The following is an 18,986-nucleotide window of genomic DNA, read 5'->3' on the forward strand; positions in this document are numbered from 1 at the left end:
TGTGTGTGTGTGTGTGTGTGTGTGCGCGCACACACACACACACACACACACACACACACACACGGAAGCACTGCTTTCATGAGTGTGTACTTAATTCCTATATGCTGTGTGTTGCTTTTGTATGAAAAATATCAGTGCATGAAAAATCATGGTCTGCCCTTCCTAAACTCCTTGCTTTCTGTCTCTAACTCTCCTAGCACACCTGCTCAGCACAGCAAGCACTGTCGACAAATCCTGAGAAATGCAAACACACTGGCTCTAGCATATGAACCTGTGTGTAGATTCAGGCACACGTATGCAGATGGTAGAAGGTCACACTGCGCTGGTGCCATGTCGTCTTTTGGAAAGCTTACAGAGTACTTCAGCCTAAGGAAGTCGAGGAATGAATTTCGATCAGATCGGCGGAGTAGCAGGAGGAGTGGCAGCTATTGCTGTAGTATCACCGAATGCAGGTAGTGGGCAAATTTTTTTAAAAAATAAAATTCTTTAGCATGCGTATATGCCAGGGTAACTGGGATAGGGGGAAAGTGAACTGCTCCCACTTTCTGTGATAAGTCTTCAGTTAAAACGGGAATTCTGAAAAACAGGAGTACACCTAAGCACTGAGGTCTCCCCATTCCTATAGTAAAGTATCTGATTACAAGCACACCCAAGCAATATATTCAACTTTCCTTAGTATTAGATATAGTTATCTTCACAACTAGTACCAGTGGTTGTACTTCAGTTCTAAGTACATTTCCACCCCAACATTTCAAGGAGGGTTACTTTCCTATTTGTTCTAGTGAGCCCAGTGATGCTGTGTCTTTTTGAAAAACAGATCCATTATCATGGCTGGCCCTACCATTGGAGAAAGTGAGGTCTACCTTAGGCAGATGCTAGGGGGCAGCAGCTCCCACCAAGCTGGTACCCATAAGCTCTCCAAGCATTCTCTTCTGCTGGAGAACAGAATATGCATGGTTCATGACCTCTCCTGTACTCCCCTTCCCTCCAAAAATGTAGCCTGCTGTCTTAGGTGCAGTGGCAGATGGCTTCCTGTCACCAATGTTGAAGCAGGATTAAGCTGCCAGTGTGGTCAGCTTCAGTACATTATATGGAGAAAGGAGCATGAGTATTACAAAACACTGAGTAATCATTTCTTACCTGAAAAAGGTTTCTGTTAAACACTCGTCCTATTTTATTTGTGTGGTGTCTTTTATTTTTACTAGATTATTGTGCACATATTTCCAATTAAGCTTATCAATAGGAGGAGGAGGAGATTGGGGTCCATCAGACTTAAAGCTACGGAGGGAAAGGGCAGGTTATTACTGTTGACCTTAGTGAAATCACTATCATTTTGCACTGCTCCATGCACTGGAATCTAACATGTAAAACTAGTAAAAAACCAAATCGTAGATTGAATTCTCATGAATGTAAACAGTGATTATATTATTACAGTTATTCATGAGTGTTTGCTTTAATGTATTTCTGTCTGTTTCACATGTAGAGACACTCATTCTTTTTCTCTCTAAGAACGGGAGTACTTGATATTTTCTTTTTTGCCAGGAGGATTGGGGTGACTGAAGTCATGATGGGACGCTCTGGAGTACCTTTGCCATTAAGACAAAGCATTGGTTTTACTCCTGTAACAAGACTATAGATATGTATTTGTTAGAAGACTAAATCTATATTCCATAGCTGAACTCTTTTCTTTGGATGTTATTAACAAACTCTTGGAGGTTATTAATGTTGGTACTAAACCTTGTAAATACCTGATCTAATCACCAGATTGAGTGCGTGAGGTGGTTGAATGGTTGTTCCATTGATATTACTGGTCCCATTTTGAAGTTCAGATGAAATACTGAGTGGCCGCTGGGACCATATAACACCAGTCCTAAAAGACTGGCTCCCAGTATGTTTCTGAGCACAAGAAAGATTGTTGATGCTGACCTTTAAAGCCCTAAATGACTTTGGCTCCACCCCCATTGTTCAGCCCAGACACTGAGATACGGCTCAGAGGGCCTTCTGGTGGTTCCCTCATTGCGAGAAGTGAGGTTACAGGGAACCAGGCAGAGGGCCTTCTCGGTAGTTGCACCTGCTCTGTAGAATGCCCTCCCATCAGATGTTAAGGAAATAAACTATCTGACTTTTAGAAATAAATTAAAAAATTGTCCAGTAGCACCTTAGAGACCAACTAAGTTTGTTCTGGGTATAAGCTTTCATGTGCATGCGTGACTTTTAGAATACATCTGAAGGGAGACCTGTTCAGGGAGGTTTTTAATGTTTGAGGTTTTATTGCATTTTTGATATTTTGTTGGGAGCTGCCCATCCTAAAGATATCAAGAGCTACCTGAGGTCTATAGACTTTGTGCCCTCCACCCCACTGTTTCATGCCCCTATATGGCTCTCAGATCTTTGGGGGAGGCTTTTACTTCAGTTCCACCACCATGGAAAGGGGCCTTCTAGGTGGCTGCTCGCTTCTCTTGGATCAGCCTATATTTTGTTACCATTAAACAGAATATTTGTTGTGTATGCTAATCTTGGCATGCAATATCACAGATTATTTAAAGTCAAAGTAGCACTTTTCAGCAAGATACATTGGTCATAAGCTTCCAAGGATGATGAAATTCAGAGCTGGTCTGTAGGATCACCGAAAGTTAAGGAATGTTGGACAGTTTATACATACTGTTGCACATATTGTTGCAGTTTTTCTCCTGATTTTTTTCGTTATCTTAGTTTGTTGAATTTTTTCCAGCTTGTATGTGTAGGAATGTTTTTCCAGCTTGTATGTGTAGGAATGTTGAGCACCCACAATAGCCATTACAGAACATGGCAGCTATTGCTGTATCTCAGCTCCAAAATAGAAACTGGAGTGTTACTGTTACTTATCTGTGTAACCATTACATGCCCTACTGTAGATACTTGTGTTTCAGTGTTTATCTATACCATCTATTTTAAGATTTAATTGGTAACCCAGGAGAAATAAATCTGTGCCATAGAATTGCTCACACAGATGCTGTAGTGCATAGTTTGTGTGCTGCTGGATTACGTTTATTTCGATATAAAGAGAGTAGCTATAGATATTAATAGGTTTCTTTTAATGAGCTTTTCCTTGCCTCTCAATCTTCAGAGACTCAGTAGTGATTGTGAATCACACTGGTAGATGTGGATCATCTCAAGATGGTTGGAGACAGACTGAAGCCTTTTAACACTGTGCTTTTTCTTTATAGCTAATTTATTTATTACAGTATGCTTAACAATATACAAGCCCAGTGTTGCAATTTTAAAATCCAAAAAGTTGGTCGACTTCAGTGAGCTTTCATGTGTTTCAGGTATTTTTTTTCTTCCTGCCACAACATAATCCACCCCTACAAAAGCTCTTGGGGTCGTCTTCCTAGTTAGCTTCTGTCCATTAAAGCAGAGAAAAACTTGTTACAGGCACAACTTCCATCTTCTTTGATGTAGACCACTGTTTCTCTTCTTCTCATGGGCTTCCATAACCTTCACTGGTGTTTTTTTTAATTACAGCTTGGGATACAAAATTAACATGATTACTCAAGGGACCTGAAGTTCTAGTACTTTGTAAGGATACAGTTTGCTAAATATTTATGTATTTCATCACAGTTTATTTTTGAATTGGAGTACATGATTCAAACAAGAAATCATTCATCAACCTTTGGTCTCTCATCTTTGACAGTGTGTGCACTGATCCTGCTATTCTTTTGTAACCTATAATATATATATATTTTTCCTAATGGGCCACCAAACAAAATATGTCCTATTTTAACAAGAGAGTGATTGTGTCAAGGGAGGAAATGACATTTAGCTTTGGTTGCTTGATTGAGCTGCTTAGGCTTTGCATATTAAACCACAAGAAGCTTTAACTCTGCTCTTTGATGGAGGCTTTTCCTCATGGTTTGTTGTCTCATGTTTTTTGCATCACTCAATTGCAGTCTAGAAGATGCAAATCATGGGATGGAATAAAAATGATGTGGCTGAAATGCACATGCTCTTTCAAATGTGCTTATTCTGATTTACCTTGTTTTAGGTAATAATTTTGGGGGTGGAGAAACACAGGTAGGGCAAAGGGTAGAGTGGTGTTACCAAAGTAATACTTGTGAACTGCCCTGAGACCTGTGGCTATAAGGTGTTATATAAATAAAATGATGATGATAATAATGAGGATAATAATAATAATAAAAGTAATAATAATAATAATAATAATAATGAAAAGGCTTCTGTTGTGGCCATCACTTATCACATTCATCCTGGCTGAAATAAAATTGACTTTGCAGAATCTTTTTTAAGCTGTGCCTCTCAGCAATACTGCTTTAACGGAAGACAAGTCATAATTATACCCATAGATACATGCCACCAGCAGTTCATGAATGATATTTTGAGAGAAGGGAGGGAAAGGGGTGGAGCTCTTCCTGCTCCAAAAAACTCCATGAAATTTATTGGTGTCTTTTGTTCCCCACTTCAGAGAGCACTTTTTAGGAATTGCCTAAGAATGTGGGTACCGTTAGAAGCTACACAGTACGATGTATTAAACATTGTGACATTGTATGTAGTACTACTCATCTTAATTGTAAATTATTTTGCAGTATTGCAAAGGAGGTGTGCATTTCCTGCAATGTTGTTTCCCCATATCTGAAGACCAAACTAGATGTGATGACTTCCGTGTTTGCTTTTTGTTTACTAAACAGCAATTACAGGATGGAGGTAGATTTGGGATCAGACCTGTGCTGCTGTTTGACCACAGGGGGAAGGCCTCTATTGGAACTCATTGTAGCTTTATTTCTTGGGCAAAATGCAGCTGTGGGGGTTGGGCATCCAACTCAGGATCATAGCAGGGTGAAAGAGCCAAATAACTTCCCCCTGTCCCACACTGTGATCCTGATCAAGATGATCCCTTGCTGGTATTTAGTAAACAAAACCAAGGCTGTAAGGGGTTAATCATATGCTTACTATTATTTCTATTTGGCGAGAGAGAGACAGAGAGAATTTAAATGATAGTCTTTCGTTCTGATAATGAGTGACAGTTTTTGCTAAATGTAAATTGCAAAGTAGTCCTAAAACAGAGTTATGGCTGTCTTAAACCCCTTGGGTGAAATGTATAAAATGGAGTTACTTTAAAAGAATTAGTTATATTTCTCAAATACTATTTGGTTTGGAAGAAAGTATTGTGTTTGGCATAAGATTAGATGTGACTGAAGGCCATATTCTGGAACTATCTTGAAAGATTGTCTTGCAGTGATGTTGTCCTCAGGACCATATGATTAACAAAGAGATTATGTGTTAGGGATAGCAGTCTATAATTGGTGATGTTAAGAAACCTGGTAAATGCTTAATGTGTAGTTATTTTTTCATTTATATCCCACCATACCTCCAAGGAGGTCCAAATGGTGTAAATGGTTCTCAGCCATATTTTATCCTGACAACAACCCTGTGAGGAAGGTTAGATTGAGAGAACCTGGCTGACCAAGGTCAGTTAGATGTACTTCATGGCTGAGTTTCCTGGTTTCCTGGGTTGTAGTCCAATACTCTAAGCCACTACACCACGTTGATTTTGAGTATTAGATATTTTTTGGCTTTGTTAGAATTTTGAGTATTAGATATTTTTTGGCTTTGTTAGAATCAACTGGATGCCCTTGGAGAAAGGACCTTTAATGTACCAATCTGGCAATAGCACATTATAGAAAGTATAATTAAGAATGAGTTTTGGGCTGCCCCATTTCTCTTCTGCATCAGTTCCATCATTGTGTGCCAGCTTCAGTTTAAACCACAGTTTACTGTTTCATTTGGACTTGGAAACTGTGGTTTAACGTCAGCTTACTAACCAGATATGGTCTGCATGGGCCTGATGCCCAAATACTTGGAGGGTATGGAAATTCTTTGGAGATCTGTACTTTAAAAAGGGTAACCTTGTAGAAAGCAACAAAGAGTCATAACCAGCAAACAGCCATGCATTCAGTTTTACATGCCACAAGAAAGTATTGCACAATTAGTTAACAATATATACATTAATGTAAGAGGAGGGAATGCCCCTTGGCAGATTAGATTTGGAAAAGGTTTCAAAACCAAACTGCTGAGTTTGGGAATACCAACCACTGCTGAAAATGGGTGGATACAAGTTAGATACAAAATTGAATAAAGGTTATAAAGACAAACTGGATGAAGAAGCCTGGGTAGGCCGTCTATTTATTCCGAGTGTGGATCCAAGTGATGCCTGCTGATGCAGTTGGCCCCGCCCCTGGGGAGGTCCTGCACAGTAACCTGCCTGCGATTGGCCTATTTGCAGGCCAGCTATGATCCAACCAGACCCCACACGCAACACTGCCATGGGATTGCGTGGGGGACGGGGGGGGGGACAGTGCCAGATTTCAACACTTCCTGCCCAATAAGAGGCAAGCAGACTTACCAAAATAAACCTGTTTATTTCCTGTTGTGTAGTGATGTTGTACTTGGTTATGTGTACAGCCTGGTTTTGTGAATGTTTCTGTGTATGTTCATATAATAAGCAAACTCAAATTCAAAAAGCTTTGAAGACCACGAGTGCCAATCAAATGGCCCACTACTGAACAATGTTTTGATTGAACCTTTTGCACAAGCTGGTCTAGAATGTGGATACACAGCTTGTATCCACCAGGAGCCATGCATTCAGAGTTGTAGACCCAGTTTTGTAGATCTCCCTTCTAGTTGTGGTCAGACACAGGGCCTTGCAGAGTAAGGCAGAGGCCTGGGCAAGGTAGATAATGTGTCCTCCTCCCCTTTTTTTTACCCTGGGGATAACTAAAGTCTTATAAATAAGTAAGTATATAAATAATTTTCACAAACGTTATGCTGACAAATAATTTTATTTCAAGGCTAGAACCTTATCTGCATATAAAGACAAAATGGAAAATATAGATATACAATAGTGCTTTTTAAAAATACATAGGGAATGTATGCTGACCAAGGCCCCTTTTGCAATCGGAGGCCTGGGCCAAGTGGCCGGTATGGCCTGTCTGGGCCTGGTCAGACAATCCCAGTGCCCACCCCCAGCCTTTGACCTTCAGGTGTTTGCTGTAGACTTATTTTTATCCATACAGGCTTTTAAACTGAGTTCTGATTTATGGTTTTCACTTTTTTTAGCATTGTGTTATTTATTTCACAGAATTTATGTACAACTCCCATCATCTCTGGTCATTGACCATGCATGCTTGTGGTTCAAAGGGCCAGAGGTTCCCCACACCTGAACTAGATGATTGATAGCAACATGAGTTGCTTTTACTATGTTTCTAGGTTGTTGGAACATATTGGTATTAAGGGAAATTGTACACACAGGATGATTGGTGAAAAACCTGGTTCTTGTTTCAGGAAAAGGAAGTTTTGACTTGTGAGTCATCAATGCTTGAAAGCGTATTTTATGCTCCACCCACCCACTGCTTCGTTGCTGAGTCACTGTTGGGTGGATGGAAAATTGTCATCACCCTGATTTTGTATGCAAGTTGATGGAAGGAAGCAATTTTTAGAGTTGAAATAATATTTACATTTTAACTCTAAAAATTGCTTCTTTCCATCTAAGAAGAGCTCTTATTAGATGTTGTGACTGGAGGAGATTTTTCTAATGTGGCTTTGCAAAAAGAAAGGGGAAAGAGGTTGAATAAAGCAGATGAGTAAAGTTTCCCCTTTATTAGAGAAGTCACACTCTCAGTGTGCTGAAAAGTTTCTGTGGGAAGTGCAATCCAATTCAATATCCTAATGCTAATTGGGTTTTTCTAATTAGGAGTGATGCCTTCAGTATTGTGATTCTGGGAGCAATCCTTATATTTAATATTTTATATATTTATATCCCTCATTTTATGATACCTCCTTACAGGGAGATTGCAAAAAAATTAAATGATGCAAACAATAAAATAGCATAAAATGCAGAGACATGTGAAAGAAAAGGCAATAACTTTTCATTTGTGTATTGTTTTCCAAGGGGAAATGGGCAACCATTTCAGATAATGAAAATTGTAAATTTCACTGTTTCATATACAATTTAGTAGCTTTCATGAAGGAGTAGTGTGCAGAGTGGATTCACCATAAATTCACAGAGGGTTGTATCCAGTGCTTTGCCAGGGCGGCACCATTGGCACAATGGGACTTCTGCTTTCTTCCCTGCCTGCTCCCCCCAGGGAGGGTCCCCCAGTCCTATGAAGTTGATGGGCAGAGCAGGAGGGATAGAAGAAGAAAAGGAACTTCTGTTGCACTTATTGTAGTCTTATGCGCCACCAACAGAGCTGCAGTGTTGTATGTGGCCCAGAGTTTGTGAGTGTTGCCTAATTACAAGCACTCAGCTCATAATGCACACTCCATAGATTTGGACACATGGTAGATCAGCCACTTAAAGTCAGAGAGCTACTTTGCTGAAAGTTGACAGCTCACCTTTTGTCCAGAAATTGATTCTTGCCCTTGCAACTGAAGGTTGTGTGAACTGGCCCTTAATTAACAGACAAGAAATGTGCTATTCATAGGTAGTACGCACTTTGGGAGAAGTGGTGTGTGCAATGTAGATTTACAGAAAGATATCATTGGAAAATAAGATTTGACTAAGCCAAAGCAGAAGCCAGTAGAGCTTATTCTTACTTTAGTTTAAATGGATTAGTAGGAGATTTGATAGAGATCAGTAAGCAGAAAACTTCACACTGCTTTGATGAAATATTTTAAATTGGGGTTAAAATATAAATGGTTTAGTTTAGTTTAGATTAGTTAGATTTATTTATTGCTTCACAAATTGAAAGGATGCCTAGAAAGCAGGTAAAATTCCACACGTATTTGGTATATGTAAACACTTTTCATGGGAGGAGGTCCATGGCATGCTCCTGAGCGTCCAGACAATGATTCCTAATGTGACACCTTGTGGATTCCTACATATTTCAATGCTTTCACTAGCCAGAGGCTGTGCTGAAAAAGATTTTTTTCATCCGACCATTCCCATATTCTGAATGCTTGCTATGTGGGAAACAGCTTTGTGTGTGTTTTGCTTTGCATTATTGGCATGGATGAATTTGAGTTTGATTTATTGAGGCATGTCGTATTTATTTAGTGAGTTTTTGGTGAATACCAGCCAGTTTGGATGTTACTTTCATTAGGCAGTTGTGGTTTTAGCTGATAAGCAATGTGAAAGCTGTGGTCCGAGAGAAAAGCTAAGGGAATGATTGATAGACTCTATACTTGAAACATGAAAACTTGAGTGCTGAAGGTGGTAACTCATCACCAGCTGAAGAAAGTGAGAGTAAGAAATTATAAGGTGTATCTAGTTCCACAGAATAAACATATAGGTGTTTATTTAATTTTATTTCCATTTTGGCTAATGGATGAATAAACATGTCCTGTTCATTACCCTTGAGTCAATGTAAATTAACAAAGGAGGAGAGGGCAGACTTTTTTGACAAGAGTTGGGGCACTGTATTTGGATTTTTCATGCATGTTTAAGTCCTGAGCAATGGGCAATTAGCTGTGTAAATATTTTCTGGAGAAACTGCACTATGGTGGTGACAATCTGAACAAATTCACTCATCATTTATTTTAAAATGCAAATTACAGTACAAATTTAAGACTTGAGAGGATTGAAAGGCTGATCCTGTAGATGGGCACTAGGCTACATTTAGAGAGCTGAATATGCAGTGTCTGCATTTATGTGGTTCTGCAGATTTGCTCTGAACCCAGAATATAGTTTGAAGGCTCCTGAGACCATCACCTTGCTGAAGCTAAGCAGGCCTGGGGTGCCGTCAGTGTCTGGATGGGCAACTGCCTAGAAACATCACTCATGCTGCCTTGGACTCCATAACAGAAGAAAGCTTGGGATATAAATGTTAAAAAATTAAAAAATTAAAACCATTACAAAGTGCTAAATCATGGAAACTAGAATGTGTATTAATATATATATATTCTAAATGCAGTAGTGGTGAAATTTGAAAGCCTGGGTCTGTATTCAGTAATTAATAAAAAAGTAGCAGCAGTCTAAGATTTATATATTGAGTTAGATTATTTCCCTGCTACCTGGGGTAAGCAAGGATAGAACGTCAATAATAGATTTGGATTTTGGGGTGTAGAGGTAGTGTGATGGGATGATGAGCTGCTTGTGCGTAAAATCCTAGTCCCTCAGAGTTTGGTCAAATCCGCAAACCTCTGCCTACGACGGAGCCCCTCAAGCATGGCTCCGTCAGTCGCTAGCAGAATCCGAAAGTGGGCGCTTACGGAATCTCTTCCAGCATAAAAGCTCCTTAACGGAAACACGTCTTCTGGACTCTCTGCGCGACAGTTTCCGGCGAGGAGTGGGTGTCCCTATAGGAGGTCTTGAAACCTCCCCACTGTTTTCGCTGGAAGTGTCTCTGAGCCATCCCTCCCACTCACTTTCCCTTGGAGCTCCTCCTCTCCCCCTGCTGGTTCCCTCTTCAGCTGCTGAATCTCTCTCAACCTCAGTGAGCCCTTCCACCTCCTGTCCTTCCGATGGCAGTTCCCTGACAGGTAGAGAACCCTTCCCTTTCATTAAATTTACAAATCCTATAATTCTTTATAATTGGTTATCTAGCTGGGGCTGATGGAAGTTGGAGTCCAACAAAATCTGGATGGCCACAGGTTTCCAACTCCTGTTTTGAGGCCCTTTTTAATTCCACAGTTCTGTTCCGTACAATATCTTCACATTAACTTGAATTTTAAGTGCTGGAGTGGTCAGGCTGCTTCTTTGTACTGTAATAAGCTACAGTACAGCCTGCATAGAATTTAATGTTTTGAACTTGGTGTGTTGAGTATGTTTCCACCCTCCTGTTATTTGAAAGCAAACACCTGCCTACAGTAAAAAACAACAGCTGCCTCATATACCCTGAGAGTAGCACCCATCCCACTTGTCCGCTTTGATAGGCTAGCTGTTCAAAGTACAGAGAGTCTGAGGTTCCACTTTTCTTGAGGCCCTCAAGCGCTCTACCTGCCCCCTTGAGAGTCTCCTCCTGAGGTCTGATAAAGCCAGATCACAGAGTCACAGCCTGTATTGTATTGTGTCCAGGATGAAGGAGATCCTGAAAGGGAATGTTCCAGTACTTTTCTCTTTTCCCTAGGCTAATTGAGAGAAGCAGCAATCACTTTGCTTTGTGGTCCTCTACTGCTAGTTTATGTAAACTGAAGTTTGAGACAGAGCAGTTTATCTCTCTTTTATAAACAAACTTGTTTTAATATATTGCTTCTGAACACTTAACAATCACATAAACTGTAATTTGTGGCCCATATTTCATCTACTCATTCAAATATTTGAATAGATTAGGGAAGCACCTTATTAGTTATGCGGAAAATTTAGCATGACTCTTTAGAGCTTATTTGATTCCTCAAACTGTTTATTCCACTTCTGTTATTTCTAAAAGGAAAGCTTTATACTGGCCAGTTTTAAGTTGTATTGGAGTACAGTGGTGCCCCGCAAGACGAACGCCTCGCAAGACGGAAAACCCGCTAGACGAAAGGGTTTTCCGTTTTGGAGGCGCTTCGCAAAACGAATTTCCCTATGGGGTTGCTTCGCAAGACGAAAAAATCTTGCGCGTCCCCGCAGTTTTTTTCTGCTCCCCCCCCTTTTCCTAAGCCGCCAAGCCGCCTATCGGCTGTTCCGCTGATAACCCGCTTAACAGCTGATCGCGAAAAGCCGCTAGACCGCTGTAGCGCTAATCCACTAAGCTGTCAATGGGCTTGCTTTGCAAGACGAAAAAACCGCTAGACGAAGAGAATCGCGGAACGGATTCTGTTCGTCTTGCGAGGCACCACTGTAGTTGACTTTTTAGATGCACAAGGTATGAGATCCATAGGGGGTCCATAGGTCAAAAACCAGAATAGGTCAGAAAGGCAATGAAGTGCTTTCATTAGACCATAGAACATCAGTGCATTAAAATTATTTTTGCCTGTTCTCTGGTGGAGAAAAGTTATTTCATTTTACACCATGACACTCTGAGCAATCTTCTGGGGTCATTCTGCTTAGGAAATTGTGATAATCAAGAATGTGAAGGCACAAATTACTGGCAACAGTGGTTGCTGAAAATATATTGGATTCTATTTGTATCTCATGCTTCTTTCATAGAGTTGAGAGTGGCATAAGTAGTGTTCCCTCTTTTTAGATCATTCCCTGATTTTAGTTCCCTTTTTTGCTATTTAATGAGATGATAGTTTTCATGTGTGTTCCACATATGTAAACGAAGGTTTCCATAAAACGATTGTCAAGATCATAATTAATAATTGTTACTTCTCACTTAAAAACAGCTTACTTAAGAATTCTACTTGTCTCTTTGCTCATTGGGGAAATATGTAAAATCTAGATATGATGTATTGAAAGTGTTTGTCTGAAACCCTCCTCTATAATGTGATATGAATACTGAGCCTGTAAGCATAATTTTATGGTGTGACCACACAAGCATTTTTCCTGTGTCAGTTGGCACTGATAAGGAAGAAGGTAGTAGCTGTAATCCCAGACTATTGCTATTTGGCTTTTGTGGACAGCACAGCTACTCCTGAGCCTGCTACTATCTGTCTATGCTATACTGAGAGTGGGGGGAAGCATACGGGTTAACTTCTAGTGGGGAAAACAATTCTCAGAGGCCTGTTTAAAAATGACTTCCATGATTTATTTATTTGTTGGATTTATTTATATCACACTTTTTCTCACAGGAGCTCAAGGTTGTGTATATGATTCTTTCCCTCTTTCTTTATCCCCCAGAGTGGGACGCGGGTGGTGCTGTGGTCTAAACCACTGAGCCTCTTGGGCTTGCCAATCGGAAGGTTGGTGATTTGAATCCCCACAATGGAGTGAGCTCCTGTTGCTCTGTCCCAGCTCCTTTTAATATATTGGGAGCAGCATCCACTGAGGTTGTAGCCTAAAGGGTGGATTGGAGTGGATGTCCTGTTGTCAGGGGATGGGACTTCTGTGCTTTGCATGCCTTCATCTTCTTCATATGGTGCTTGGTTTGTGTCCCCATGCCCCATCTTTTTTGAAAGCCCTCTCAGTCCCATGTTTTGCCCTCTTTTTAGCCCCCCTTCTAGTCAAGCTCTTATTACAAGCGAAATTAGATGTGATCAATACAGGAGACTGAGAGGTAAAACTGTGCACCCTGATGCATTGTCACTTCATCCCAGCATCGGTGCCATCACAGAGTATTGCTAGGTTATCTCCTAGAAACAGGCAGCTGGCATGAGACATGACAAAGCGGGGGGGCGGGGGAAGGGAAATGTGATTGTGCTGGAGGATATTATTTCTGTGCACAGAAGTACTGTGTTTCTCCATGTTGCCATGTAGCTTCTGGCTGGGTCATGTCAGAGTTTCTAACTTATTTTACTAGGGAAATTCCAAAAGAAACCAATGTTTTTTGGGGGCATTTTTTTGCTAGCAAAAGAGAATACCAATTATGAACTGATTATTCTTTTGTGTTCATCATCATACTTAATATATTGAGATAGAAATATCAACTGCTAAGCTTTCTTCCATTGATGTATACATAATTGCATTTGTGTGAAGAGAGTTCTGGCCGTGACGACAACTTTGTGAGATAGCTATCTTTTGGGTAATTACAGTTATCTCATGATCTTATCATGATCTTATCAGTATATCGCGAATAAGCAAATGTTGCACAGTTTAAATTAATAGATGGATCTTTAAGAAACAGTCTTTATTAGTACCTGGCTGCATTGCTTACTGCTGCTGATCCTCAGTTCAAGAATCGAGAGGCGACAGTGTCCAATAGGTGAAAGTACAACTCCAGATATATGGGAAGAGACTGTACAGTTCATTTCAAGCTGGTTTCAGACATCTCTTTTGAATGAGTGTTAGAGATGAAAGAATTCCAGTGGTCTCAATTTAAATATTATTAAGAATCAAACTTTCTGATTTGTTTGTGTCTTAGAGTATTGCTAAAAGGATGTTATAGACAAGCAAATGCCAGTTAGTTTAATTCAATAAAACTACTATCCATCAACTAATTATAATGTACAATAGAAAAGGAGGAAGGAGTTCTTGAGGAGGAAGTAGCCTTTGATATGTGTTACTCTTTCCACACCCCAAAACTATAGAGATGAGTTTTGAATGTTTGTCTGGTTTGCATTTAATAAGACAACTAAATAAATCTGAAAAGTTGCTCCAGAGTAGTTGAATGGAAAGATTTAATTATGAGTGAAAATTCAATGAAGTACAATTAGTCCACTTTGCATTTAGGGGTGGCTGACCTGTGACCTTCCAGTTTTAGTTAGACTTCAGCTCCCATCAGTCCCAACCAGCATGGTCAATGGTCAAAGATAACAGAAATTTTAGGTAATATCTATGGGTCTACTATGACTAAAACTTAGTTGAATACCATGCAGAAAAATCTAGGACTGGTGTCTGCCGGGCATCAAGTTATGGAGTACAGTCTTCTACATGACTGCATGATCTCAAAATGCACATACTGTAATGGATCACTTATTTGAAAGCACTAGCACTTTCATGTAAAATATCCATCCAGGATTTTTGATATGGGGATGATTCTAAAGAAAAGTAATTTACCAGTGGATATTTTAATGGCACACTGACTCTGAACTGCACCATAAGCCACTCTGAATGTTAGAGCGGCCCCATATCCAGTGGAATATTTTGTAATGGAATTTTAGGATGAATTACTTGACATTTGTCATGAAGTCCACAGTGGATTATACTCTGACAACACCTGCTGCATGTATAGGTGCATCCTGCACTTAATTCTGGCTTGTGCTGAAGGTGGAAAAGTAAGCCTGCAGCTCTCTTTACACTTACCTGAGAGCTCTTGCCTTAAGTGGGTCACCAAAATAAATCTGGGAGGCTTTGGTTTTTCTGGTTGTTTAGAATAGCCAGGCATATGTCCAAATTAGCTCAAGGCCAAACGAGGCATGACACAGCCACATCAGTTGAAAATTAATAATAGCAGGCTTGAGGCTGCAATATTTTTCAGAATTGCATTATATGGGGAAGTGAGAGTTGTAGCCTATCCTTCCCACTGCAGCCCTGAAGGAAATGCTCTCCCTCTAAAAAAGTTGTTGTAGTCCCAGTGGCGTAGCGTGGAGGGTGCAGGGGGGGCCGGCTGCACTGGGCGCAACATCTGGGGGGGGCACTTGCACTCACAGCTCTCTGCCCCTACCTGGCTCACTCACTCTCTCTCACTGCAGTGCTGGCTGTGCGAATCTGATCCGAGCTGCCGGGTCGCCGCCCCACTGTGGAGGTGGTGTGTGCCAGGCGTGCGGTGCGGTTAGGGGGCGCAAATTACTTGCCTTGCCCCGGGTGCTGACAACCCACACTACGCCACTGTGTAGTCCAGCAGCATATTTAGGGCTGCAGGTTGCTCATCCCTACATTAATATGCTCAAACTGTCTTGCCCCAGTGAGTAACCTGGCTGCTGAATTCTGCAATAGTTTCTTTAACGTTTTCAGAGGCAGCCCTATGTATAATGTGTTGCAGTAATCTAACCTAGAAGTTACCAGAGCATAGACAACAGTAGTTAGGCTGTCCCTGTCCAAAAGGGGTGCAGCCGGGCCACCAGCCAAAGTTGATGGAAGGCATTCTGTGCCACTGAGGCTACTTAAGCCTCAAATGACAGCAATGGGTCCAGAAGTACCCCCAAGTATCTAGAGGTACCCCCAAGTCTCTCCAGGTACCTGCTCCTTCAGAGGCAGTGTAACCCCATCAAGAACAGGCCACCTTCCATCCATCTGGCCTAGGGAACCATCCACCAACAGTGCCTCAGACTTACATGGATTGAGCTTCAGTTTGTTGGCTCTAATCCAGTCCACTACCAAGGCAAGAAAATGGTTCAGTGCATTCACTGCTTCACCTGCAGATTTAAAGGAGTAGCACTGTATGTCATCAGCATATCAGCTATGTGTGACAGCATACTCCAATCATCCAGATAACCCCACTCAGGGGTTTTATGTAGATGATAAACAGCATAGGGGATAAAATCACATCCTGAGGAACCTTACATTAAAGGCACCACGAGGCTGAAGAATACTCCCTAAGCAACACCCTCTGGAAACATCCATCCAAGTAGGTCTGGAACTACCGCAAAGTGGTGCCACCCATTCCTAACTCGGACAGCTGCTCCAGAAAGATACCATGGTCAATGGTATCAAAAGCTGCTGAGAGGTCAATGAGGTCTCTCTTCCAACAGAAGTCTTCATATAGGGTGACCAAAGCATATTCTGTGCCAAAACTGGGAGATTAGTAGCTCGTTGGTCCTTACTTAGATTTTCCAAAGCCAGGGAGGGTTTCTTGAGGAGTGGTTTTACCACTGCCTCCTCCAAGCAGGCAGGCGCTACCCCTTCTCAGAAGGAGGCATTAATCATCTCCCCAGCCCAGTCAGTTATCCCATCCCTGCTAGTTTTTATCAGTCAAGAGGGGCAAGGATCTAGGGCACAAGTGGTTTGTCTGATCCAAACACCTTATCCATCCTATATACTGTATTTGGAACTTAAAATAATTATCCAACTCAAAATGTTTGTATACTGTGGCCATTCTTTTAATATTGGCAAGCACCCCTTCATGTCATAGCTTTGATTCCCAAGCAGCAAATACATCTGGACAAAATTTAGTAGCAATACAATCTTCCATACCCTCATGGTTTGCTCAGCAGGTAGGAATTGATAATGACTAGTTAATAACTTTAGGTGGAATAATTTTTAAAATCCTTGTCAAACATTGATTATGAGTTCCACAGCTGAAAAAGCAAAACAACAGTTATTTATAGGCCTTGGTGCATTTGGTGGTTGATTATACCTGACCTTTGTGCAATCTTCATGTACTCTCCTTGAGGGCCTTTGCTAGTGGAATGTCACCACCTGCAGCAAGGCTGTGTGGTAGGTATGCTTTTGGGAGGGATTTGCAGATGCTGGGTGACTCTTTTGCCTTCTACAAGGAATTAAAAATCACAATATTTGCCCATCTAGCCCAGTCCCTCCCTCTGCTGTGCCTCTCTTGATTGTAGCATCTGATGCTGTGCTTTACGTTTTTTTCCTTAATGGAGATGTTTCATGTGTTTCTAAATATCATCTAGTTTGGCGAGAGAGAGAGAGAAAGAGAGATAAAGAAAGAAAGCACAGATCTGCAAATCCCCAGAGAATATATTCCACTGTCAGAACTGGAAAGCAAAATAGGCCAAAAAAAATTTGTGAAATAATAATTGAGACTGGGCTCCATGCTTCTTCATGTATCCCTTGTTCTTTACTTCATCCTTAATAAATCATTGCCTGCAGCTGAGCAGATCAAAACATCAGTTCCCCAGAAGTGTGAGTTCTTTTCTCTGACTCCAGTGACGGTTATCTGTAAGCAGCAGTGTAGTGGTCCAGGGTTGCAGGGAGTGAAAGACCCATTGTTATTTCTGCAGCAGAGTCCCTGCTTCCAGTATCCCAGAGCTGCCCAGTCAGCATGACAGGAGAGTTTTTGGGCCTTGGAAAATAAGACTTCTCGCCTTTTCTGTTAATTGGAGCCAATCCAAGTGAAAGGAGGTGAGTCAGTCATTAAGGATTGGCTTTTTGGGTCTCTGTGTGCCTTTGGGGCTAAAGTCAAACTATTGGAGAGTTACAGTGCCTGTTGTGGCTGTAGAGACTGATATGGGAGAAACAGCATAATATTTAGCCACCCTAGAATCTTGGAAGCATAGAATTGTAGAGTTGGAAGGTACTCCAAGTGCCATCTAGTCCAACTCTCTGCAATGCAGAAATCTCATACATACAGGCGGCCACCTAACATCTCTTAGCTGCCAGAAATTTCTTACTGAAGTTAAGCTGGAATCCACATTTTGAATTGAAAGGAGTAAAAAAAGAAACATAAAATGCACCTGATTGTCTGGGAATGTCTGTAAAAAAGGCTCAGTAAAGATCTTTGCAGCTAGCTTGCCTCCCCCTTTTGGAATCTCCCTGACTTACCGTACCTTCCAGAAGCAGTGACTGGCGGCGGTGGCAGGGTGAAATGGAAGGCTTATCTTTGTATTTTCATTGGCATGAGATGTATTGGATTTGTAGTTCTGAGTGGTCCAGGATCTTTACTAAAGGCCCTGAAATCCTGTTTTGTGCCAATAGCTTTGGTAAAGCTTTTCAGTGTAATGAAAATATAAATGAGTAGCGCCCCCCTCTTTGCCCCTTCATCTTGTTACTATTTCTTGAATGTAAGTTCTGGAGATGGTGTTGGGGTTTGCTCATGATGAACATGGCTAAATTCAAAGGGGTTTTGGAATACGGAGTAAAAACTGTTTTCAACTCAAGGTGGGTCTTGTGTTCTGAACTCACCTAATTTCAAAAATCTGCTACTTCACTAGTAGGAATAAAAAATGTAATCATAGGCACATCTGATTGCAATCTCTTTCTTTTCTCCTTTTAAAGGTCATTAGACAGAAAGCCACAGAGACCTGTACTAGGAAAGTCAAGGACTCTTCCCAGCATTCCTCAGTCTCCAATCATAAACCGCGTTCCACTTCTAGATTCAAAATTGTACAAGAAAGATATGCCAGAACAGAAGCATTACAGAAATCACTCTGCCCCTGACTGTCAAAAAGGATGTACAGTGCCCTCTACAGGTAAGTTTCAATAAATGTAAGTAATCCTGTATACTTTGTTTTTAATTATTAATTCAATTTATGTTCTGCCAAAGGTTTGAGAAAAGCTTCAGTTCTTTTGTAGCTGCCTTTTCAGGAGACTCCTTAAATCATGCGTAGGCAAACTAAGGCCCGGGGGCTTGATCCGGCCCAACCGCCTTCTAAATCTGGCCCGCGGACGGTCTTGGAATCAGAGTGTTTTTACATGAGTAGAATGTGTCCTTTTATTTAAAATGCATCTCTGGGTTCTTTGTGAGGCCTGCCTGGTGTTTTTACATGAGTAGAATGTGACCTTTTATTTAAAATGCATCTCTGGGTTATTTGTGGGGCATAGGAATTCATTCAGTTTCCCACCCCAAAATATAGTCCGCCCCCCCCCCAAGGTCTGAGGGACAGTGGACCGGCCCCCTGCTGAAAAAATTTGC

At 41.1% G+C, this 18,986-nt stretch overlaps 1 protein-coding gene across 9 annotated transcripts in view; it reads left to right on the plus strand.

Moving 5' to 3' along the window:
• LOC114584278 (ankyrin repeat and fibronectin type-III domain-containing protein 1-like) overlaps positions 1 to 18,986 on the plus strand; it is a 348,268-nt gene that overhangs the window by 58,490 nt on the left and 270,792 nt on the right. For 6 of the 9 annotated variants that reach the window (XM_028705981.2, XM_028705989.2, XM_028705986.2 and 3 more), the window contains 2 exons: positions 198 to 452; positions 18,350 to 18,543. In XM_028705981.2, coding sequence (XP_028561814.2) covers positions 331 to 452; positions 18,350 to 18,543 — 316 coding nt within the window. In that variant the 5' untranslated portion in view covers positions 198 to 330. Of the gene's footprint in view, positions 1 to 197; positions 453 to 17,346; positions 17,477 to 18,349; positions 18,544 to 18,986 lie in introns of those variants that run through there. The other 3 variants (XM_028705987.2, XM_077918458.1, XM_028705988.2) reach the window with 2 other exon arrangements.

The sequence above is a fragment of the Podarcis muralis genome, chromosome 14 (assembly GCF_964188315.1).
Source record: "Podarcis muralis chromosome 14, rPodMur119.hap1.1, whole genome shotgun sequence".
NCBI lineage: Eukaryota > Metazoa > Chordata > Lepidosauria > Squamata > Lacertidae > Podarcis > Podarcis muralis.